The following is a 24,417-nucleotide window of genomic DNA, read 5'->3' on the forward strand; positions in this document are numbered from 1 at the left end:
AACCAATATTCAAACCCTGCACTAGATACCACTCTTAAAAAAAAACAAGCTTCTGGCATCTACAATAGCCTCACCTTGTAGCTAGAATGTATAGGAACTGTAGAGCAAAGATAAACATCATTACTGGGGTATGGTTACATTAGTTCAACGTATCTTCTTTTGTCCCCATGTTGGATAAGTCTTATCTTTAGGCACAAGGGGTTGTGACTGATAAACGCATGTCTGCCTTTGTTCATACATCAGACATTTATTTAGTGGACATGGCAAGTTTAGTTATTGAGAATATAACTACAGAGTAATACAGTGCCAAGAATATATTGAAGGAAGAATAGATTTGCAAGTCTAGGAAATGCTTACCTGGTCTGCTGTGCCTGGTCCTACAATCAGGTCAAGGCAGTCTTTGCAGAAAGACCTGATGATATGATACAATGCACATGTGAGATATCATCAGTCAACTGATAAACTCAAATAACTGATGATTTTTATAAACATCCGGTATTTGTGCAAACTCAGTGTAAAGGACATTTTTTCATGACAAGAGAACCAGAGATCGCAGATTTCATGTAGGTCAGAAATACATACGCAGACTTGCATATGCAAAAAAAACCCACTAGATGCCTTTAGAATTGAATCAAGTCTACTAAAGATAGTAAGGTGGTTATTGCGTTATGACTGGCAGAGTATTCAGTGTTGAAGCAACTTGGCTGGCATTTCCCACCAAACTGCATAACTGTATGTCGTCTTGCTGAGCAAATACTGAGAATACAGCAAATTTGTCACATGCAGGTATAATCACAGAGAAAGACAGCTCCAGATGATTACTTGATGCTGACACATGCTAACCTGCAGCAGCTGTCCTGCCCACACATCAGCACCTCGGTCCCAGCTGCACACAGGCTGCAGTACGACTGGTACCCGTCCTCGTCAAACTGGTACGACGACTCCAGAAACTCAATCTGGGGATAAAAATGATCAGTGAATACTGAACAGAAAGATATTCTTTGATTTGCAAATAAATAATAAAGGCAGATGGAAAGACAAGAGCTGATCGAAAGTCACAAAAGTAATAGTTACCCTTTCAGCACCAAGGACAGATACGATTTCACTTTCCATCAAAGACATGATCAGTACCATTCAAAATCACCTATGTCATATCGATATCACTGCAAATGCAGTGATTGTAATCATTCTATTTACCAAGGACAGAGACAATACACAAGTAGATTCAGATGTTACATACTTCCTAAGCAGTCAAACTTTAACATCTCTTTGGGCACCCAATTCATACTCCAAACTATGCAATGATCTGACACAAGTGGTCAGACTATCTAGAAGCTACTCATTAACATCATCTCAAAGTATCTTAATTGCAGTGTGCACAGGGAATGGGTAGAAAGATTATGTAAAGCTTACCCTACACCCCTCACACAGCCCTCCCCTGAACAGTGGGTGCTGGGTCTCCACATCCAGGCTCCCACAGGCAAGGCACAGCTGGTCAACAGACAGATGCCTCTTCCGCACTTCCTCAAACAGTTTTGCTATGGACAAAAAATTGATTTTGAACTCTACAAGTGCTTTATAAAATCTTGAATTTCTTTACAGCCTTGATTGTGAGAGAAATCTAGATGGCAGTTTAGTAGTTCTTTTTGATTTCTACAGTGTTGTGTCAAATAATAAAACAAGGTAGACCCCGGCAAAGAAAATATTTTGAAACAGATACATTCTTTTTCGACAATGCCTACTGCTTTGTAACAGCTGTTTTGGACGTAGAGCTTACCCCTCTCCAGTCGGGAGTCCACAGACTCCCTGCGACCCCCACTCCCAGACGACCTTCCCTCAGCTACCTGCTCCAGCTGTTTCAGGTGTCTCACCTGCAGCCACTGATGCACCAGGTGATCAGGTGGCCTGGCTTCCTCTGGAAACAGACAATACAAGCACACAGTAAGGAAAACACTCTTGAATCTTTGAGCTTTACATGAAGAGCAATGATAGACTATGTGCAGGATGGAGTTACATTTCTACAGTCTTAATTATTGAATTTTTGAATGTCTTTTATCAGACTTAACAATCTTCTGTTTTCCCAGATGACTTCTTCCACTTGGAACAAATGGTAGTGAAAAGGAACTATTCTTCTCTGACATATATAAGATTGCAACACATTTTTACTGAAGCTGTGGGACTTGCTTGTTACCTGAAGAAGGTTTCAGGCTGTCAGGACCAGATGGAGAGAAGTCCTGTAAGGCCCACTGCACCATGGCCATGTCCCTGTCCTGGTTCTTATGGGCTTCAGGAGATGACAGAAACTTCTTCTTGGCACGATCTGCAGCAACCTGAACACAACAGGCCATGCTTGTAAAATGCTTGAATGTAAACATCAATCAGGAGTGTCTCCATTAGATAGAGAAGACCTTTCAGAACTGACCGGCATATTCTTACCTGTAGAGACTCCAGTATGGCACGTTTGTAGGTCTGTAGTCGGTTATACGTCCTCTCGTGATACAACTGGCTGAACTTTCCAAACGGCTCCAGCTTGTCCTCCACCTGCACCTGTACGTGTGCACATGATGGTATTGCTTTGGAAATCTTTGCTGCATATACTTTTGAGTGGCATTTTTGCAGGTGACAAAATTATCTACTCCAGACATATTCAACTGTACCATCTATTCTCTGTTCAATTCAATGCATTGAGAAGAGATTGTAGAACATATGGGTCATGTTGGAAAATGTTTTCAAACAGCACCAGATCCTGATTCTTCATTTGGGAGTGAATGCAAAGCAAGACAATACTTAGATTACTTACAATGGAGAACTTGCCATCACCAAACCACCTGACCCAGCATGACCCCTCGGGCGCCGGGTCCCTGCCTGTCTCCACACAGGACACCACCCGTCCTGGCCACCAGGTGTAACCCTTCAGCTTACCGAACACCAGCTCTCCCATCCCGTACGTCCCCTCCTGTACAAACACAGAACAGATGATGTTCAGGGCACCTTGAAGTATAGATAACTTGTGCCTTGATACCCTTTACAGTTCTTACATTTCACCGTTTATGTTAAGCAGAGCTAAAAAGTCATTGTTTTTATGTGGTTAGTTGTATGTCAAGCCTTGTAATAAGGACGAGATTTAGGTGTACTTTTGTCGCCTGCGAGTTCCTTACTGGATAAAACATTACATTACCTCTCATTACCTGTAATAAAAGGTTCCTGTAAAAAATTATACTTTGCTATTATAGGAATGTTTCTACTTAATCATTTAATGTTGTGTGCTGTCACATGTTTGAGCATGTCACACATTACTGTGTATGTCAAACTTGTTCCCAGTTTTCCTTAATTTATACCCATTTGTTTGTCTCTAAATACAAGAAATGTCCCAAACCTTGTACTCCTGTGGCAGCTGCTCATCTTGACTTTTGTCTGTGGGGCTGCAATTTTCTAGAATGCTACTAGTACTGGTGGCACCTGGAGTAACCGGTTCTGTAACAGGTGCTGAGGAGATACTGGCAGCTGCAGATGCTGCAGGTATGTCCTTGGGCACAGCTAGATTTCCCTAGGTTTGGAAAAAAATGGATCACGTTTTTTTTTATTGACAGCTCTCCAGGGTCATTTCTTATCATGTGAATGTCTTAGAATAATTTTTCTGGACTATGATTGAAAGACAGATGTTGCAGGTGTATCCATCGGCACAGCTAGATTTCCCTAGGTTGAGGAAATATGAGAGCTCGACATGTACTTTGTATTGATATCTCTTTTATAACTCATCAGTAGACAGTATTTCTTATTCCATACTGAAACTGACAACAATGGACAGTACCTTGGAAGAAGTGGCTGGGTTACTCCTTATTGTTGTGAAGGCTAGAGGCTGCATTTTCATCTTTTTCTTTACAGCACTGCCCTGGAATTGACAGAATAAGGTTCATCAAAGATTCAATCATTCTCCACAGCAATGACAAATAGTTATCAAACTGTCACTACATGTATGGTCTGAAGGACAACTTGCCAACCCCAATGTTGTACTGTATGAACATTGAGAGGTCATGACAGTATTGTACACTAAGGCAAAAAATGCCACATTATAAAACACACACACAGGTATTACATGAGTCTTAGTTTTGTACCTGTTCCTCTTTCTTTCTTTTCTTCCCTTTGTCATCAGCAGTGGGCGGAGCCTCAGGCTGGAACCTCTTGACAGGTGACAGTCTCTGTCTCAGGCTGTCCTCCCAGCCAAACATGCCTCTGGTATGCTCCATGTAGAATGGTTCAAGCTATATGTATAATAGTTGGCAAATCGGTAAAATGTCAGTAACATTTGAATGCATACTTGACATAGCATAAGAGAGACATACCAGCTACTGTTTTGGAATCTACTTTCCACAATCCACATTAAATCATTGTAGGTTGTACATTAAGAAAAAATAGACTATCTGTACCTTGTTCTTCTCAGGAGTACTAGTCCTTGCCTTCTTTTTGTTGCCAGTTTCATCTCTCTCCAAAATCTCCTGGGTAGGCCTTTTACCAGCTGCTCCTTTGTGGCGTTCATCACTGGCTATCCCCTGCTTCTGGACTTCTTTTGCTTCTTCAGTCTGTCCCTGAATTGTGTCATCATTTTGTGAAGTCTGTTTTTCCTGTGACTGTGTCTCTACATGCCTTGTGCCAGACATGGAGGTGGCAGTCTTCTCCTTTCCCTGTGCACCTCTTGGGGACACTACATACTTTTTCTTCATTGTGTCATCTGTCTGTGATGGAGGAATTACATTGTCCATTGTGTCTTGTGTTTCAGACAGTGTTTCCGTTTCCTCTATAAGTTTTGCTTCCGAAGTTTTCCTTGAAAATGGCGTCAATGTCATCCTTGCATTTTTCTTGGTCTTCTGCTTTCCTTTCTGAACATTCTGTGTATGTGCAGCATCTGTGTTTCCATTTTCAACAATCCTGTCCTTAGAACTGTTCATATTTACTCCAGAAGGCAAAGCATTACCCTTCTCCTCCATGGCAACAAGGAACTTTCTTTTTTTCCTGCCTTCCACTGACTTGACATGAGATGAGGCTGATGAAGCAGGCAGAACTAGTCGGGAACCAGACAGCTGTTGGATTTTACTCATTAGAAGGTTTTGTGCTGGCAAACCCCTTTGGCCATCTTGTGTTGTTTGCTGCTTTTTCTGATAACCTGACTGTCTTTCATCCTCTCCTCCTTTCTTCTTCTGCTTGAAAGTCTTGGAATAACTGTGATCATTATTTTCACCTACCTCCACAGCACTTGGACAGCTGGCAGAACTTTTTTTATCTTTCCTTCCCTTTGTGGTTAGTTTTTGGATAGCTTCCTCCTTAGCCTGCCTCTCCTTTGATAGAAGTTGCTGAGGGCTTGAGTAGCTGTGGTCTGCGTGAGCCCTTCTTTTTCTTTGTCCCTGTTTCAGTCCAGTAACTGAAGTATGCTGCACTCCGGCCGGTGCTGAGGCAGGTGGCTGTGTGGCAGCTTCAGCGTGACCAGGTTCAGTCGAGAGAACACCTTTTCCAACATCTTCACCTTTGGTTACGCTACTGACTGCATCCCTCTCTGTTTCCCTCTCCAAATTCTCATCCTTCCCTCCACTTGGTGTTCCTCCTTTACCAGCTGCTTTCCCAGAACCATCATCAGAAGTTGTGCTGGAAAGGCAGCGTGAAGACCGTAAGATATTGCCTGAGGGAGTTTTCCTGATCATGACTTGTTGGTGGTGCTCTTGCTCCTTGGTTTGTTCTACTAAAGTACTCACAGTTTGTATTTGAGTTGTCCCACTATCTATTGGTTGACTTGTTTGAATTTCCACCTCTCTAGACAGATTATCTGCTTCCTGTTCATTCTGTTTGGGTGGTATTTCTTCTCCAAAAGCAGACCCCTTTGTTACTTCAAAATGACCAGTCAATATGGGCTCTATTCCTGACATGTAGTCTGAAAGGAGTTGATCTCCCTCAACATCTTGACTGAAAGGCTCAGGCATCTCCACCATTCCCTCCATCCCTGGACTTGAGTAGTCAGCAACAAGTGGCTTCAGTGGTGTGGTCCAGTCCTCTTCACTGGACCTACTGGTGTTTAAAACCAGGCGGAGATTTTGATTTATGTCTTCCTGCATTTCTCCCTTACAAATGGCAGATTCGTCATTGTCTCCATGGTACTCAAACAGGCTTCGTCTGCATGTCTTTTTCTGGCAGTCCGTTCCCCCTACAGCATTTGCTGATCCTATGATAGGAGAGATATTGACAGACTCAAGGAGATCCTCTACGTCATCCTCGGGTACTTCAGGCCCCTGGCTGTGGTCACCAGGTATGAAGCTGTACGTACTACTTTCATCATCACTCCCTGCCTCCTCCAACTCAGACAAAGCACCAAGGTCCATGTCATCTTCTGTTATAAACACCGTCTCTGTTGGTTGACTACCATCATTGTGAGAAAAAGAGCCTTTTGCTACTGCATTACTGGAGTGATCCCTAGGTTGGGTTAAATCTTCATTCTCTGTATAACCATCCTTGCTTGTATCAGAGACATCTAAACAAAAGCCTGAATCTTTAGTGATGACAGTGTCATTACGACTGTTTTCAAAATTAGATGGTGTTTGGACATTTGCTTTGCTCACTGGATCATTTTTCTTGTTTGATTCTTCCTCGGGGTGATCAGGAGCATTGCAGTCATTCTCTTCCCCACTTTCCTCCGAGCCTACTGATTCTTCTGATGAAGTATCCAGGCCTGTACTGCCTTCCGAGTCTGAGGAACTTGTGTACACTTCCCAGGAAAAGGATGACTTGTTGCCTGGTTCACCTTCTCCATATATGACATTGACAAACATGTTTGCAAACATCTCCGCGCTTTCCTGACTCTGCATTAAAAGCAAAGACTCCTCTAAACTATTGATGCAGCTTTTTTCCTCTTCTGTCTCAATTGCTGTTTGTTCTGATGCTACCTTTCCACTGGGCTGTAATTCATGAGTTTCCACATATGTACTTGTAGTAGCTGTGGTACATGTACTTCCACGTGGTTCAATGCTTTCTGTTTCTACCGTCTCACAAGAATCCCCAGTAACCTCACTGTTAAGGCGGCCTATTCCATTCTGCACAAGACCTGACACAGCTGGTGACTTGGAACTGGCATTGCTATTGGTCACCATTGCCAAACTGTTTGGATCAGGTGTGGCATCATCATCAACCTCCATGTTATTGTGAAGATTCCCACTGGGTTCTGCCTCTGGTGTTGCCATGGTGCCGGAGTCAGTTACTGTTGAAGTCGGACTTTTGAAGCCACACTTTTCCCACACTCTTTGTATTGTTTTCTCCAAGTGTGCTCTTCGTTCCTTTTTCTGATGGGGGTTGTTGTAATTCAATTCTGAATCTTTGGTCTTGTTGGTTGGTATATCATCTTCTACTTGCACCTGTCTGATGCTGCCTTGTACTTCATCAGTTGTAGTCTTGCAAGGAGTACTGTGGAAACCACAAGGACTATTTTCCTCTTCTTCACTCTTAACAGTATTGCTTTGCTCCTCTATCAAGTCTACCTCATCTAGGGTATAAGAAATATCCCCAATCTTAACAGATGTTGGCAATTCCAAATTGTCAGAGTTGATGTCAGCATCCTTTTCAGAGACCACATTCTTGTCTTGTGTAGTAAAAATGTTGCCAGCTTCAGGGCAGCTTAAGTTTGACTTGTCAAACTCCTCCTGTTCTTGTTCAGATCCAGACAGACACTGCGGACAGGCGCTATGTGGCAAATGTGGACAGGAATCCTCAATGGTACTGATTTTATCAATACTGGTACTGACTACTAGTAAGGTTTCTTGGCTGCTATTTGGTGACTTCTCACTCTTTGGTGTGCTGGTCACAGCATGTTTGTCTGTCCCAGAACTTCTGCTTTCATCTGCATCTGCTATAACAGTCAGCACTGACTGAGAACTGCTATCCTGTTGTGATAACTGAGAGACAGTGTTTCCTTTCATCTTGTCATCTTCTCTGGTATACTTTTCAACAAGTAGCTCATTGTCTTGTGAGGTTCTACCACCAGCGCTAGCCTTATTGTCTTCAACCAGTCTCTCTCCATCCTGAGTTTTCTTTGTAGCTTTTGACTTTCCAATGTTTTTCTCCTCTTTTGTGTTTGTTGACTTTGTTTTATTCCTAAGATACATGATTTCATCCTCCAGCCTGGTGAGTTGCACGGAAACGTCTTTGGTCACATGGGAACTTTGGCAGTGCAGATTTGCGTTTGTCTTGGTCGCTGTCTCTGGTGCTGAAACCCCATCACTCATGGTACTTGTAGAAACAGTAGTACATACCATGGATGGCTCCTGAGTTGATGACTCCTGTTGTTTCTCTGGAGTATCTGTTATGATGATGCAAGAATCATCTTTATCTGTAGTTGCAGAAATGTCCTTGTCACTTCCTGCCTCATCAAACTTGATGCCATCTTCCCCTGTGGTATCAGCCGTAATTCTGCCATCTGTACCTGAGATAGTACCATGCATGGCAGCAGTGACAAGAGCAGACTTGTGTTTATCCTTACTTCTTTGGCTGTGCCTATCTGTACTGGTGCTTTCCATGAGTTGAATGTCATCTGTGGTACTGACAATACTGTTACTTATACCCGTACCAGATGCGGAATTGTCTTCATCTAACACAGATCCTTTGGTAGCAATAGCTCCTTCTTTGCCGATAATATCTGAAATGATCTTGCTTGAAACCACTGTACTGGGAATGGACTTAACTGTGCCTGTACTGTCAGGTGTTCCATTACCATTCAGAGAGAAGGGGCTTGTACTGCCAGTGCTGTGAGATATGCCTGTATGGCTGGGTTTCTTTGTGCCTACAGTGCTGACAACAGTTTTCTGTGTGTCTGGAGTATTGGACTTTTGCATGTCTGAAGTTACTTCCAATGTCTGTCTAAGGTTTATATCTCTCAACTCCACATCAAGTTTCACTTGGGTACTGGAAGCATGTTTGGCCATCTCTGTGGTATGCAAAACTGTTTTATTCTTTGTGGCAGTTTGAGTGACGCTATTGGGTGATTCTGATAATGTTGTAGAAGTACTTGTGAAAGTTGTTTTGCCGATGTCTCCAACCTTCTTATTACTGATGCTAGTCCCTTGTTTCTTTCTTTTCTTTGAGATTTTCTTCTTTGACACACCAGATTTCTCCTTGTTTCTGCTCACTGAAGCTCCATTTTGCAATGGTGCTGTGCCTTTCCCTTCTCTCCTAGAAGACATCACATGGTCAGCCACAGCATCTTGAACAGTGGCTTTGTTTGCTACCTCACTTCCCATAGAAACCTGGGTGTGATGGGTCAATGTCTCCAGAGAACAGGATGGTTCTACATCTCTTGCTGTATTTGTGTCCATAGTTGCAATGTCTTTGCCTGTTTCTTTGTCTTTCTTTTCTTCCTGATACACTTTGGACAAACCAGTCTGCTTATCCATTGGTGCTTTCTCCACTTTGCTATGGATTTCATGATGGTTATTTGCACCAGCGTAAGAGAAAGTTTTCTCCACCTTTGCTGCTTTACTCTCTGTTTTCTTCTTCCTCTTCTTCTTGTGCACAGTTGAAGCTACTGCTGTTTTATCTCCTTGAACTAACCTTGATAATGTCAACAAATTTGCAAGCCTTGAAGTGTATGAACTGCTAAAGGTTTGAGGGGATCTGCCCACGCCCTCCTTCTCAAATGTCTGCTTAAGTTTGCCAGTACCACAATCCAACTTGCTGCCATCAGCATCTAGCTTCTTTCTTCTCTTTTTGGTGGCTTCTGAATCTGTTTCAACACTTATTGGTGTCACATACCTTGTTTTAATCTTGTACTCTTTCTTCTTCTTACATTTGTCACCATCTGGTTTCTTTGACCTCTTCACCTTCCCTTGTTTTCCATTGGCAGGATGTTTACCCTTAGTCGACTGAATATCTCCATCCATGTGTGATGCTGATACAGAGGGAGATGTTTTGAGAGCTTTCTTCCGTTTACCAACAGCATCTGACAACTGTGCCTGTGCAAAAAACTTGCTAACTGTTAATTCCTCGTCTGAACAAGATTCATCTCCACTGCTTGACTCAGAGCTGGAAGAGCTTACATCAGAGGGAACTGCTGTATGGGAACATGAGCCTTGGGTGCCATCCTGTCCACTGCTTTTCCTTTCCATGTGGACCCCTCCTTTCTTGACTTGCTTGTTTTCCTGATTCTCAAGATTGACCTCCCTGTCCTTGGTGCTGAATGTTCCCAAATGACACAGTCTTTCCGATTGAGCTGCTTCCTTGTGTTTTGATAAAACAACCTTCTTTACATGTCCCTTATCAGTCTTTTTCTCCGTCACAGGGTACTTGAACCCAGACCTGTCTATTACAGTTTGTGGTAAAGTAGCTCTCTCCTTGGTGCTGAAACCACTATCTACTAGCTGTGACTTTCCTGTTCTTTCTGTAGGAGTCTGACTGTGGACTGGCAGGACTCTCCCTCTTCCACCAGCAGCTGTTAAAGGGGAATAGGATAGGGCCATCAACATTGCCCTTGCTGTCAGCTTTGCAAATTCCACATGCATTGACCTGCGTTTAGATTTACTTGATCCTTTTGACTTCTTGCTTCCTGACAGAAGACGGGAACCAACAGCAGATTTCAGTGACCTCTTCCCAGACCTGCTTCGGCGTCGCTTTCTCCTCTTCTTTTTCTTGACCACAGAGTCATGATTGCTTTCACCTGATCCCCCTGGGAGTTGAAAATCAGGAAAACCACTGGGAGCAGAAGGCTTGGTTCCAGATGCTGAGCTCTGCAGTGTTAGCCCATCTGTACACCCTGCTGATCCACCACTGCTGGAAGACTGTTGCATGCCTTTATCTGGTTCTTTGCTGCAGGAGCCCTGGATGGTACTGTGCACAGTTCCACTTTCTGGAGAAGATTTTACCATCTGTCCCTGTCCTGATGATTCTCCACTGTTCCCCTGGCTGTTGAATACCTGTCCATGTGCCTCAACTTTCATGTCTGATGGAGCAATCTTATTTTTCTTTTTACGTGCCTGTGACTTTTCCTACAAAATTGGGAATATAACAAAAGCCTTTTAAGAGATACTTTGTGACCTTGACTTGAAATCAAAAGTAACAGCATACTAGAATTTTACTATTGTGAAATATTTTCTGGATATGATGCTACAACCAAAAACTCAAAGCATTTGAGGCTTCACCATTCATTTGATAAACAAACGATATCATAATTTGCACACAAAAACATTAGATAAAACAGCGTAATATGGTCATTTTGAAAATTTTGTTACTATGATGAAAAAATTAAAAGCACAGCTGTCTTCACCTCACACATACCTTCTTTTTCTTCTCCATTGTTATCTTGTCTCACTCGTCTTCTACTGACTAGCTACGACAGACATCAGTAGAAGACCTGGATAGAACATTTTATATGTCATCAAGTAGAATTCAGCTTGCATGAATCATCATGTTTTATTTCAAGCTGTCTTAAGATTCTGCTTCAATTTTAAACAATTTAAGACAATTATAGGCATATTGGTAAATGTATATCTTATGCAGTTTTCTTACTGACATAGAACACTTTACATTATTCAAGGTAAACAAAATGAGGTATCAACTTTTCCAACAGACAGGAAGACAGCTATACTTTGTTCTGCCATCTCTTTCATTTATCTTTCTCACACAAGACCTATAACAATCCTAACATGGCACTTCTTGGCCAGGCTGCTGTGATTTTTGCTGGTGATATGACACCTTTTCCTTTAATGCCCTTAGTTCTGGCCCTCAACGAGGTATTGGTCAAATTATGATGGCCTGTGATAGCTGAACTATACTGCCCATTTATTTCTGTGGGCAAAGGTTGCCACCCATAAAAATCCTTGTGTTACAGCCCTGAAAAAGGTAAGGATTCTCTCTCTCTCTTTCATTTGTTTCCATTTCTAAAATCTTGGCCAAAGTGATCCAACAAATAGTACTGTAAACTGAAATGTATCAAGCACTGGTATTTTCTATGTCATATGGTAATCATACAGATTTACACATACAAGCACGTGTATACTAATTAACTTAACTATAATTAACTTAAAGAGGAACTGCACATTCTTACGTCAACTGTTCAAAGCCTCAAACTTTTAACAGTGTGGCATACAGGATACAGGATGTCTGTTTTGAATTTTGTGACTAAAATGTGAGACCAAAGCTTTATGCCCTTTGCCAGCCGCTGACAAAAAAAGGGGTACACTCCGCCCCCTTCCCACCCACATGTTTTTGTTAGGGTCGTTGGGTAACCAGTACAGAACATTTTTTACTAGGCCTTACCAGTCTCTTTTCTTGAAGTGACAGCGCTCAGCCTTCCTAATGTCAGGCCTACTGACTGCTACTGAACTCTGCCTCACCAGTGGGACTATCACATTCCCCCTGTGGCTGTTCTAACAACCTCTCATAGGGGGGGACCTCTCACGCCCTCCCTGGCGCCTGCCTGTGTCTGGACCAGAGTGATTGACACCTCACTTTACATATTCGAACTCTTTGAAAGTTTCTACGACGTATAGACACTGAAATCTTCAAATTTATGCACCTGCCTATACTGTGGGGTTTACCTGTACATTTCCCTTACTGTTTAATACCAACTGAGAAGTATTGTGAACATTTATACAGTAAAGTTGCTTTTTTGGATGCTGGTCACGTGACAAACTTTCCCATGCCCACAGCAGAGCAGGTGCTCACTTCTACACCAACCCGCCATTTTGGATAAAAACTCAACAAGCTGATGTTCCTCATGAAATTCACACCCTTGTCACTCTTTTGTTGCAATAGTCAAAGAATGTTGCAACAGTTAGTAAACCTTTACCACGCCCATTGCATCGCACTATCATCACGGTACATCTTATTTACACAGCCCATAAAAGATACAGCCCAAAATAAAGCCAGGAACATGGAACTGAGAGTATAGACCATCTCACAGCACCGTTGGATATATTTGACCCTATTACATGACAAAAACATGTAAAAACTATGTAAACAAAATCCGCATATCTGTAATATCAATCTATCTCCTGAAAATCTTATTTTCTGATTAACTTCACTATATCAGATATCCGCCTATGGGCCAAGACTAACTGACAGGTGGTCGACGGACGGTTTAGCCCGCTTCCCAGCTAAACCTCTCCGCTATCCCACGCTCAAAATCTTTCAACGTGATGTCCTTCTCTCGCCTTAAAATGTTGTACATCAACACTGATTCTATCTACTTCAATCACCAAGCTTTGGATGGGATATATGAGAAGAAAGTTGCCTTACCTCTCCACAAAATTCGAAACGCCCTCCCCGTACAAGAACTCGCTTAAACTGACTTCAAACTTCTGGGGAACGGCGGGAAAGTTGGCTGTTCCCTCTTTTTGCCTCCCCTCCTTGATAATCGTTCATCATTCAAAGCTAACAGTATTATACCGGTTTTCAAATGGGCAGAAGATATTACTTATGTGTCTTTATTGTTAAAAAGGTAGCTACGTGGCATTTGAGATGTTATGATATGCTAATATGCATAATCTCAAGAAAAATATTCGTTGGGTAAGAAACTAGTTGGAACAGCAAATCAACCTCCGTGTCTGCCGGTAGGAGGCGTGGTCTAGAATGGATGGAAATGTACCACTCTTGGGTTATAACTGGGGATATCTTAGCATGATTGACGATTGAAAATGACAGGATCCAAAGACAGGCCTTGTTCATATAGTAGCATCATTGTTTTAGGTCCTCTGTCAAACGATTTTCTAAACTAAAGTGTTAATGCAATGTTATCGCCTTACTGTGACCACTTTTGCTTTTCCCCTTGCGTATATAGGAGAAAAACATTTCGGATAGGTTGTAGTTGCATATTCTACTATTTCTATGACCTTGATAAACCTTCATACAACAACTTCTCGTGCAAATAAAAGACGACTATAGTACAAAGGCGACATCTTGCGGCAAATATTGAAACTGCTTTGAAGTCGACCAATGAGCTTCAGCACCTGACGAAAAATGTCCCGCTGTTAACTCTCAACTAAAATATCACAAAACATTGACACATGCAGTTTACATTGTGACTATGATCTAATATTACTTTCACCCACGATTAACAAATTGTTTTGTAAAGGTTCTCACCCCTTCCATGATAAATGGAATAGTCCACAACTCACTTCCGGGTTCCCCAATGTTGAACTCTGCGATTGTGACTTAACGTTGGCACTGAGGTTCAGCACAGCTGGAACGTTCAACCTCATTCATTCATTCACACAAAAGCTCTCGAAATTAGTGCCTCAACGTCGACTGGCCCAGAGTTTGTTTTGCAGGCGTGAGTCAGCTGAGGCACCCTCAGGTACTCAACTGTGCTGAAGTCTTATCTCTGGGTAAAGTGACCTTTGGTGTTTTCAAGCAGCTGCTACTCTACAACAAGGACACAGGCAGACTCGCCATGGACGAGGCTGTGTCTGCTGCACCCTTCCCCGATCCCCGCAGCTCCGCCCAGGAAGCCGTGCAGGTGTGTACGGAGGCGCACCTGCGGAAGGAAGGCAGGTGGAGCGGGCAGGTGGACGGCAGGGACGTGGTGGTCTTCCACCACCAGGGCGGCAGCTACTGCATGGACAGGATATGTCATCGTGAGTTTGAACTGTTACTATATAACGTTAACTGTAAAGTTTCTTAAGACACTACCGATATACAATCGTACTGTCCGAGTTTGAGTAATTTCGAGTATCGCTGGAAATAATGTGAGTCACATCTAATATGTATAGTAACCGATGTCCATTGTATAGAGTTGGAAACACCTGTATGTCCGTCCCATGGTTGCTAAGTTACGCGCAACGTCCACCTAATTACGCTGATAGAGATAAAGTGGGGATGGCGACTGAATGGTAATCAATTCTTTCATGACCTACATATGTCCACAAAGCACTTTATCGTAACAGGATTCTCATAGTACCTCACATCATTGCTTGTCAAGCACGCATAATGTGAGGGAACATTATCAAATTTCCAATTGAATTAGAGCATTTGTCATGTGTGCAACATATTACCAAACAGCAAAAGGATGATGCATTAATTATGAGACCTTTTACTTCTTTTCTCTTCATAGATGCAGGAGGACCTTTACAAGATGGCGACATTGAGGTAACCTTTTACTATTTAGATTTGCTCTGTACGCTGGGAATGAAGGCCTTTCAAAACCTTAGACTGCAACTTTGCAATTTTTTTTTCAGGTCCACTGCCCTCTATTAACGTTAAATGTATTGATATGCTGAAGAGATATTCACTATAAATTGCACCCTTTATTGTGGGTACTTACTAAGTAATAGGTAGTTTTAATGGGTTATAGCACCAGTAATAACTTCTTTTTGAATAATGCAGCCAATTTAGCACACATCATAGCACATTGCATGCCGCTATTGAATATGTGCAACGGACCAGAAACATCTGTTCCAATATTGATTGAGGCTGAATAGAAGACTTGAAAGTGGAACTCTAGGCTCTAGTGCTTGGTACCAACCCAGTTTGTTTCACCACAAATGAGCCCTCACTCAGTCTACTTGTTACACATGAATAAGTATTTTAAGAACCTCATAATTAACTCTAAGAATGGCAAGTCTTGCAAATTGGTGACCTTCAAACTTGTATATGTATTGCTGTTATCTAAGTCTCTTGTTTCAACCACAAGCTCAGAGTTACACTTGCTGTGTTTGAAACTTTCAATGCCATGAACTTGAATGAGTTTACAGTACTATTTTTTACCATCCACAAGATGTCTAGCTTAGCAAACCATAACTTATTTTTCCACTGCTTTATACTTTTCCTTCTAGGACATAGCGGGTCATGCCTGTATTGTCTGCCCATGGCACAAGATCAAGATCACTCTAGCAAGCGGTGAGAGTCTCTACCGTGCCATTGACCCTGCCACCATAAAGCAGAGGCCACCCAAGACAAGGTGGACTTCAAAGGGTGTGAAACAACGAATGCACACTGCAGAAATCAGGAATGGAAACGTTTATGTGACTTTGTCAAACAATGAACAGAAGGTTGATTCTGACTATTACTACTCAGAGGAGTACAAAAAGTTAGTCAGTTCCAGCAAAAGAGGCACAACTTGAGCTAGGACTATGGCAACCTTGACATGTTGTTCCTGATATGACCAGGACATTCATATGTATTTAGTCTTGTCTTGCCAGTGTTTGTCCAGCACCTTTGAAATGTTGAATTAAAATGTGACATCATAAAAAACTGTACAGTAGTGCACTTTCTTTCCAAATTCATTGCTTCTCATGCTACTAAACATTATGGACAGATGCACTAAATGCTATTCAAACAGTTGCTCAAAAGTAGTCAACAATGATCCATTCAAAATACATACATGAAACTCCTGCACAACTCTTATCATAAAAAATGTGCAAGTCATCAAAACTACATCAACTTGTTGTCAACTTTTCAGTAATACCATATCTCATAGCAGCATTTGGCAACTGAAGTTTATAAAATAGAATTTGCAATGATAACTTTCCATTGAATCAAGTTCCACTAGTAACAACTTGTCTAGAATTTGAATGATAAACATTTCAATTTGATAAAGCAATTGAACAATAATAACAATTGAAACAATTCTGGCAAAGTTTTAGCTGAGATCACGGTCAAGGTCTTTGAGGAATGACAACTGTCTTGCCTCTTTGACAACAAAGTCTACTATTAGTGATAATGGGGGAAAGTCTAATTTCTTCCATAAAGTTGAAACACATGCATCTGACAAAAAAGAGCTATCCAGGTTTAAGTGGAAATCCTCAACCCTAAAGTTTACCAAACAGTATGTGCAAATTGGTTCAAACATAGGTCTCCACTCTGGTTTTCTTCCTAGCACACATTTGTGGAGAATGCTCTTCATCATGATTACTATCTACTCCATTACTACTCTCCACAGAGTCACCTCTCCCAAAAGCCTCAACTTCTCTGGTGAATTCCATCTTCTTGTCTTCCTCTGGTGATGCAGCACTTTGGGTATCTTTGCTTATCTTCTTACTCTGATCAGCTCCACAGCTATCCCCATCTCCAAGCATCCAGTTGTCTTCTTCACTTTGCTCACTTCCATCTGATGAGCTTTCTGACATCTCCACAGCCTTCACTGTTGGTGACTCCAGCATTCCGATGTTAGTTAGCTGAGATTTTACGGGCACCATCTCTTCTAAGGCTTTGGTCAAGGATGAGACTTCCAGGCTTGAAAATGAAGTGATGCTGCCATCCTTGCTCTCACTGTCAGGTCCCCTAGTGTTGCTGATTGATGTGCTGTAATTGAGCGCTGCTGAGGATGTGATGGCAGAAACTTCCAGGCTGGTTTCAGAGAGGATGCTGTCATTCCTGGACCTACTTGTAAGGCTTGCCTGTACTTTTGCTAGATGAGAACTTTCCATTGGCACTGATCCTTGTTGATCTTCTGTTGTCAATTCTTCATCTTCTCTTGTCACAGGGTCACTGTGTGCTGATGATGACTCTTCTTTAGCCCCATTGTTTGGTTGGTCCAGGCTAGTCACAGACATTTCCAAGGCAGATATTTGAGTCAAGTCATCCTCAAAAGCTGACCTTTCTTGGAGAGACTGCAGGAGTTTGTGGTGAACTATGTGTGAGTTTTTACCCTCCTTGCTGAGAGTATGAGATGCTGGATCCAGCTGGAGAGACTCCTTGCTTGTGGAACTGCCACTGTCACCCTCACTGTCACTGCTTTCCTCTGTAGCACTGCTGATGAAGCTGGAGTCAGTTGTGTAGCTCATTTTGTCCATAGCTTGACATTCCTGCAAGGACCTGAATCGGTAATCCAGAAAGTCTTGCCGGTCCAGCAGACTTGCTGGTACCCCACTGTCTGTGGTTTGCGCATTACCAGCTTCTACTGTGCTAGCAGTGGTCATACCTGCTGCCTTGTCATTGCTGTCACTGGGGCTTTGCTGCTTTTCTACCTCCTGCGGCCAATAGTGAACTTCTACAGGAGCTGCAGAAGACCCTGCCTCCATTGTTGATACCACAACACTATCTTGGTCCTGAGCTTCCATGTAGAAGGATTCTTTTCCATCCAAACTGAGAGATACAGCAGAATCCTCTGCCTTACTCATGTCATGGTACTCTGTCACTGTATCTGCTGATCCATCAATAGCTGACTGCCAGTGCAAATCAGTAGTGTTTGCCTCTGAGATGGTGTTGGTGCTATCATCCTTGTCAGGCCGTTGAACTGTACCTGTTACAGTTGGTGACACTTTGAATCTGCCATTGTCATCAGATCCGTTCAGACTTGATGTTGCTTCCATCTGCTTCTGCTCCTTGGCACTAGTGGACATTTTCTCTCTCTCCACACTGTACGAGGCAGGATCTGCATCTTGTGCAGCCAGATCAGATTGTGATGCTCTGTTTGATTTTGTATTCTGTCTTTTTGCTTTGGCTTCAAATGTTTGAATGAGCTGCCCGACGGACTTGGACTTCCTGGCCAGGAAGCTCCATCGCTTACTCAGCAAGCTTGAGCTACTGCTTGGCTCGTAATGTGGTTGCAGAGGACTCTCCTTGAGAAAAGGTTGCTGCATCTGGTGCAGCCTGCTTGTCACAATGGGTGTGGAGTGGGTGTGCTGTTCTGCAGGCATGTGGCTGTCGTATATCTCAATGTCCTCTGGGTTATTGTATATCTTCAGTTCCCGGTCCCTCTTAAAAACGACCACACCTTCATCTCTCTCACTTGTGGCACTCTTCTCATGGAAAGCTGAATTTATGAAACAAGAAGAAACAATTTTTTGGTTAATAATAAGTATGCCACTGTTGAAGAAATATGCCCATTTCCAAGTAAAAGAGTACATTACCTCAAATCATGCCATTGACTTTGACAGAAGAAAATCCAGCTGAGACAATCAAATTATATGACATATGACACAGAACATGCCAAAGATAGCCCACAAAATAATCTTTGCAGTAAAATATAGAAATTGCAAAGAAAAAAGATGATATGCAGCTCATAAACCTGGGTTGGACAAGTCCACTAACCCAAATGTCCAGAGCAAGTGAAAGTGCTGATCCTGAGGCATGTCCTACCCTAACCCACTTGTCTGATCGGGCATGTAAGATTTTTTCATGACAGAGATTTTTATATACCTTTCACAGTCATAGCATCAAGCATTGGTCAACACAGAAAAATAGAGCCTGCAAACAATGAAATAATTCCATTGATGGAATTGAAAATACTAATAGACAAATGTCATTCAAATGTCCGGACAAGTGAAAAGCAAGTAGTTCAGGCAAGTAAATTTTCTATGTACTTGCCCGATAGTTCAAGTGAATTTTAGAAAACTTGTCCAACCCTGATAAACTATGAGCAGGTGTACATTATCTGTAATGAATTCAATCCTTTTCTGTAAAGAAACGCTCTTTGCCTTACATTGACTGTTCTGAGCTCTCTGGTAGTGAATGGGGCTCTCCCGGAAGGTGAAGTTGTGTTCCCTGATGTTGCTGACAGCATGTAGCGCGTTGTCCAGCACAGACTGGAACTTTGGTGGGAAGGGTGGGAGGTTCTCCTTGTCACTTGTGTCAAATGCAGACAGACTCCCCTGTTTGGGTAACAATCTCCTGTACAGAACACACAAAAATGGCATTTAAGGTTTTATAATTGAACTGCCTATAAATCATTACTAGCAGTCTTACAGGTAATGTAAGCTTCTTTATGCACCTGTCACTAGACATTTTGGTATCTGTATCTGTATCTATGTAGCCGGTATAACCGCCCTTCGGTGTAACACACCAGTTGGTTATATTGATTATAACAAATCTATTAAAGGGCTACAGTAATATCGCATTTTTTTTACCATAGGTAACCTATATCAAACTGCATCTTGAGAGTGCTCAAAGTAAAAGCCAATACACAACAACCATTAACAGACAATTAGCTAAAGAACAAAATTAGGATAAGTGTTTTTCACTCTAACCTGTTTGGACTTTGCTTCATTGAGTTAGTCCTGTCATACTGGATGCTGTCCTTCCCATCCAAACAGTCAGGCAGGGAGGCGACCAGGTCCTGATCAGTCATGGAGTCCTGGGTTGTGTCCATAGTTGTTTCACCAAGGCAACTGGGTGATGAACCAACAGTGTAGGTACACCTGGACACCTGCCCAGGTGATTTGTTTGGAGGCTGCAGGACCTTCAGTGTTGGAAATAGGGTGGAGGTAAACCTCTCACATTGGCTAACAGTTCAGACATACATGCAATTGTGATATATTCACAACAACTACTTAGTTACTGCTTTATTAATTTAGTAATATTACCATTGTAGGAACATTAACAGAAAAGGTGCAGAGGACAAATATGATGAAACTTAAATCTTAAATTTTCCATATTTCTGCATTAAAACTTTGTAAAAAACCTGGGCAGAAAGTACCTCTAGTTCCCTGCAGAGTTGTTCCCTGTATGATGTTAATCGTGAGAGCCTGTTCACCCCCCTGTAAGACAGGCCACAGTTCATCAGACGATCCAGCCCCAGGGCGACACCACCTTCCTCCATCTGAAGGAGCCTCTTTCCAGTAGCAACATGTCTGCGGAAGTCATGAGCCTCCAAAGACTCAAAGGGTACCTGTCCTGTAGAAAGTAGAGTAAGAATCCTTCAGTGTTTTGTTTTAAGTATGATAGAAAACATGTTTGCTAAACTCAGGGTGTTTGAGCAATAGATAGATTAGAAATCAATACCTGATGTTTAAAGAATCCTTCTGTGTGCCAAACTCTTTGAAGTTATAAAAAAAAGGTTAAGTTTTAATCTGTCTTCACTAATCAACTTATGGCACACAGCTTGAGTGGCTGAACTGGGGCTTCAACTACGAAAAACACGTTTATAATACAAGAAGAAGTCTCTCTCATTTTCCAGCGTAGAATTATGGAACTTGTCACCTCCACACGTGTTCTATCTATTAGGTAAGATACATATAATGCCAAATGAATGTTAATACATACCTGTATAGATCTCAAAGATGAGAGCACAGAAGCTGTAGATGTCACTCTTGATGGTTGGGGGTCTCCCTGCATGGATCTCAGGAGCCAGCCAGTTGTAAGCTGCAAGAGGCCGGGAGTTTTGGAGCACCAAGGACTTCTTTTGTAGAGCCTGGTTCTCGCATCTGGGAAAGGAAAGGGTTGGATTAGTAAGGATAGTTGATAGTTGTTGACGCAAAATCATATAACCATACTGCACATTAGGCCACGTTGATTTGATTATATGGATGACATCCGCGCTCGCACCAATTTTCGGCCATTTCCACAAAAAAAAAAAGTTTTCGACCACACAATAAATTGTGCAAAGCAGCTGTAAAATGAGCACAAATATTCCGTAGATTGAAAAAAAAGCATCAGAAAACAGATAACTAATGCCATATATAGAATGCCAAAATGAATCTAAAGTCAAAGAATAAGATGTGAAAGGACGGAAAGAAAAAAAATGTATTGTTGGTTGGGGAAGGTACCAGTACAGAAACTTCAGGTCCAGATTATCATGGTATACCATACTATGTGTGTTTAGTCCTATGTTCAACCTTCCTGGCCACTTTGATTTCATGCTGAATGCAACTTTTTTTTTTGGCCAAACTTTTTTTTTATTCGCTTGCTCGCATCAGTTTTGGAGTTCCCGGAGGATGTCATCCATATAATCAAATCAACATGGCCTTAGTAATGAAAAAAAAGAACAGGTGCAGTTGAAGTCTATTCAATGGCACATCCCATACACTTGTAGCCTGGGTACCATCCAGATAGTAGTTTGCTCCTATCTTCACTTCTGCTGTCACAGTCAATTTTTACATTGGGTTCTAGAGCGTTCGTTCAATGACAACAGGTCTCCCACAAGCGGGCAGAACGCCTATTCGAATGACCACTTCAATCCATTCCATAATTCACTCATGTGTAGGGACCAATCAGCGCCTGCGTCCAAAATTTTAACAATTCCAGTCGTTACGATGGCCTGGGTTCCCAGACAGAACAACTGAGAAGTGACTGTATATAGTGTATAATGAACATCAGAGCTAGAAGCGACTGTATATAGTTTATAATGAATGCCGGAGTGAACTACTTTCTGGACGGTACCGGGCAGGCTAAAACACTTGGTCGTTGCTTGTACAATTGTTTTGAAGAAGTAATGTTTTGGATATCATCCTCACCTTTCCACAGCATACTCAAAGTTGCCCAGCTTGCAGATATTCCCACAGGTAATATATGCAGCATGAGAGGTGACACAGCAGTGCAGGATGCCCCTGCTGTGGATGTAGATTAGGGCTTCACAGATCTGCAGGAGAAAGCTGACCACCATCTCTTCTTTGAACAGCAATCTCTGGATGAGAGAAATATAGGGGGCTGATTTCAAAACAGCTCAGTGACTATATATCTTTATCAAAGGAGGGGAAGCTACAGCATATAATGATATTTTTCTAGTGTAGCTAAACAGAGAGCAATTTCCTTAACCAAATCACATGGTATTACCAATACTTATCATTCACATTTACCTCTGCAGTATGCATGGCATCTGGCAACTTAGAAAGTGACTTTGTCTCTTTGTATAACTGGAATGATTGTAAAGCTAGTAGCAACTACTTCTGAAAAGATTTAGACAACACAGGTACCACCTTCCACAACTCATGACACTGAGTTTGCAAAAGTTAAAGACATACACATGAATAGAACACCAACCTCCTGATGCAACAGATAGAAGAGAGTTTTTGACTCAATATGTTCAAACACCAGCATCATGTTGTCCAGCAAGGCACTGTGGGTCACGGCCATCAAGAGGAGCAGGTTTGGGTGGCGCAAATGGCTGAAGATTGGAAGAAATCAAATAAACTTTTTACACTATCAGTAGCTGTTCAAAATATAGAGATCACAGAATAAAGAGAGCAATGAAAATAGATAAGATAGTTCATTAGCACACTATCAATACTAACTATGAACATATTTCTATTCTATGGATGCTCAAATATATAAAAAAACACACAACTGTGATCATCAAAACACTCTGATATCGAGTTCAGCACCAAGGACAGGCATATCCCATTTTCGTATACCAAAGTTCTGGCTTCAAATCATGTCATTTGCAACCGCTCTGTGGATTCTCAGGTGGTAGAAGTTAAGAACTATTGAATAAGAGAAAATATTGACATGAAAACAGGGTTGGACAAGTCCACTAGCCCCATTGTTCAGGGTAAGGGAAAGTGCTGATCAGGCAAGTACATGTCCAACCCAACTTGTTCGATCGGGCAAGTAAGATTTTGATATACCTGTTGCTTTTTACAGTTGTGACATCAAGCAATGATCAACATAGAAAAATAAAGGCAGTGATAGAAATTCTATGGCTGGCAGTGAAAATATAAAAGTGACATTTGGATTTTGGGCAAGTGAAAAATTGCTTCGGGCAAGTAAATTTTTCATGTGCTTGCCCAATAGGACAAGTGAAAGCTTGTCAAACCCTGGAAAATCAGCAGTTTCTACCTACCCCAGAGTATTTACTTCATCCATCAAAAGATCCAGTCTAGCTCTGTCTTCTGTCCGCTCCAACTGTTTTACTGTAACCCTGCTATGGTTCCAGTTCATCCTGGAAAATAAAGCTCTCAAGTCATTACCTGATCTAAGAATACAACAATAGCACCATGTCAAGTACTTGCATCTATTATTCTATACTTTCACCACACAAGATGAATCAGTAATGCTGCTGTTCCACACAGCATGACAACATCCTTGAGACAAAAACAGGTTAGGCAAAAAAGACTTTTAAATTGAAAGATATCTGTGATTCAATGTCAGCCACTTGAAATGTCCCCTGAGGCTCTTACTTTTGCATGGTGAAGAATCCCCCAGTCACATACTTAAAGGCTGATGAGCCCGCCTCAACCTTGGACAGCTGAGTCTCAGGAATGATGGGGATGGTGGAGATGTAGCCTGCTGGCTGGTTGTTCCCACTCCCAGTGTACATCTAGAGCACAGGAGAGAGAGACAGAGGTGTACTCAGAGATCTATATTTGTATAAAGTCAGGAAGCTCTAACACCAAAGTTAGAAGACATTAACTTAAGACACAGTGATGGGTCTAAGTCAAAAGGGTTAGTCTGATCTCCATTCTTCAACTTAAGGTGAAGCTTAAAAGTTCCTCAGTATCATCAGTACATATATCTATCTATTGTATTCATTGTTTTCTTGATAACGACTAGCATGACAAATCATGTCAGGTTAATAGGCTGAGAAGTGGGTTTAAGGCTGAATACACTGACAGAAATTACACAGATCACAGCTAGTACTTAGTCTATGAAAGATGTAAAGTTTATAGATACCTACCCTTCCATATCCAAGAAGTTCCACACCTTTCTTTCCCCTTGGCATAGAGGTATGCAGTGCTAACAGGGAGCTGGCGGATGACCTAGTCTCCTGTGAATCAAGTAAAAGTTATGATATAAAAATTC

At 41.9% G+C, this 24,417-nt stretch overlaps 4 protein-coding genes across 4 annotated transcripts in view; 1 reads left to right on the forward strand and 3 right to left on the reverse strand.

Moving 5' to 3' along the window:
• The window catches only part of LOC118410099, an 18,177-nt gene extending 5,657 nt beyond the window's left edge, over positions 1–12,520 (reverse strand). Inside the window, exons 1-13 of the mRNA XM_035811587.1 lie at positions 12,280–12,520; positions 11,299–11,374; positions 4,428–11,009; positions 4,116–4,262; positions 3,812–3,892; positions 3,377–3,547; positions 2,801–2,956; positions 2,437–2,547; positions 2,192–2,330; positions 1,778–1,915; positions 1,414–1,538; positions 844–956; positions 358–412 (exon numbers count right to left, since the gene is read on the reverse strand). Coding sequence (XP_035667480.1) covers positions 358–412; positions 844–956; positions 1,414–1,538; positions 1,778–1,915; positions 2,192–2,330; positions 2,437–2,547; positions 2,801–2,956; positions 3,377–3,547; positions 3,812–3,892; positions 4,116–4,262; positions 4,428–11,009; positions 11,299–11,316 — 7,836 coding nt within the window. The 5' untranslated portion in view covers positions 11,317–11,374; positions 12,280–12,520. The remainder of the gene's footprint in view (positions 1–357; positions 413–843; positions 957–1,413; positions 1,539–1,777; positions 1,916–2,191; positions 2,331–2,436; positions 2,548–2,800; positions 2,957–3,376; positions 3,548–3,811; positions 3,893–4,115; positions 4,263–4,427; positions 11,010–11,298; positions 11,375–12,279) is intronic.
• Positions 12,521–14,368: 1,848 nt separating this feature from the next.
• Positions 14,369–16,207, forward strand: LOC118410137 (Rieske domain-containing protein-like). The gene is made up of 3 exons (XM_035811666.1): positions 14,369–14,597; positions 15,074–15,108; positions 15,795–16,207. The coding sequence occupies exons 1-3, from the start codon at positions 14,414–14,416 to the stop codon at positions 16,080–16,082; spliced, it is 507 nt and encodes a 168-aa protein (XP_035667559.1). The 5' UTR covers positions 14,369–14,413; the 3' UTR covers positions 16,083–16,207.
• On the reverse strand, positions 15,964–20,573 carry LOC118410111. The gene is made up of 4 exons (XM_035811621.1): positions 20,378–20,573; positions 19,929–20,140; positions 19,385–19,572; positions 15,964–18,715 (listed from the first exon to the last, which is right to left on the reverse strand). The coding sequence occupies exons 1-4, from the start codon at positions 20,498–20,500 to the stop codon at positions 16,803–16,805; spliced, it is 2,436 nt and encodes an 811-aa protein (XP_035667514.1). The 5' UTR covers positions 20,501–20,573; the 3' UTR covers positions 15,964–16,802.
• A 359-nt stretch (positions 20,574–20,932) lies between these two features.
• LOC118409091 (inactive serine/threonine-protein kinase TEX14-like) lies at positions 20,933–24,381 on the reverse strand. The gene is made up of 6 exons (XM_035809955.1): positions 24,293–24,381; positions 23,796–23,935; positions 23,459–23,557; positions 22,660–22,783; positions 22,134–22,303; positions 20,933–21,104 (listed from the first exon to the last, which is right to left on the reverse strand). The coding sequence occupies exons 1-6, from the start codon at positions 24,335–24,337 to the stop codon at positions 20,933–20,935; spliced, it is 750 nt and encodes a 249-aa protein (XP_035665848.1). The 5' UTR covers positions 24,338–24,381.
• Positions 24,382–24,417: the final 36 nt, after the last annotated feature.

This window comes from Branchiostoma floridae, chromosome 2 (assembly GCF_000003815.2).
Source record: "Branchiostoma floridae strain S238N-H82 chromosome 2, Bfl_VNyyK, whole genome shotgun sequence".
Taxonomy (NCBI): domain Eukaryota; kingdom Metazoa; phylum Chordata; class Leptocardii; order Amphioxiformes; family Branchiostomatidae; genus Branchiostoma; species Branchiostoma floridae.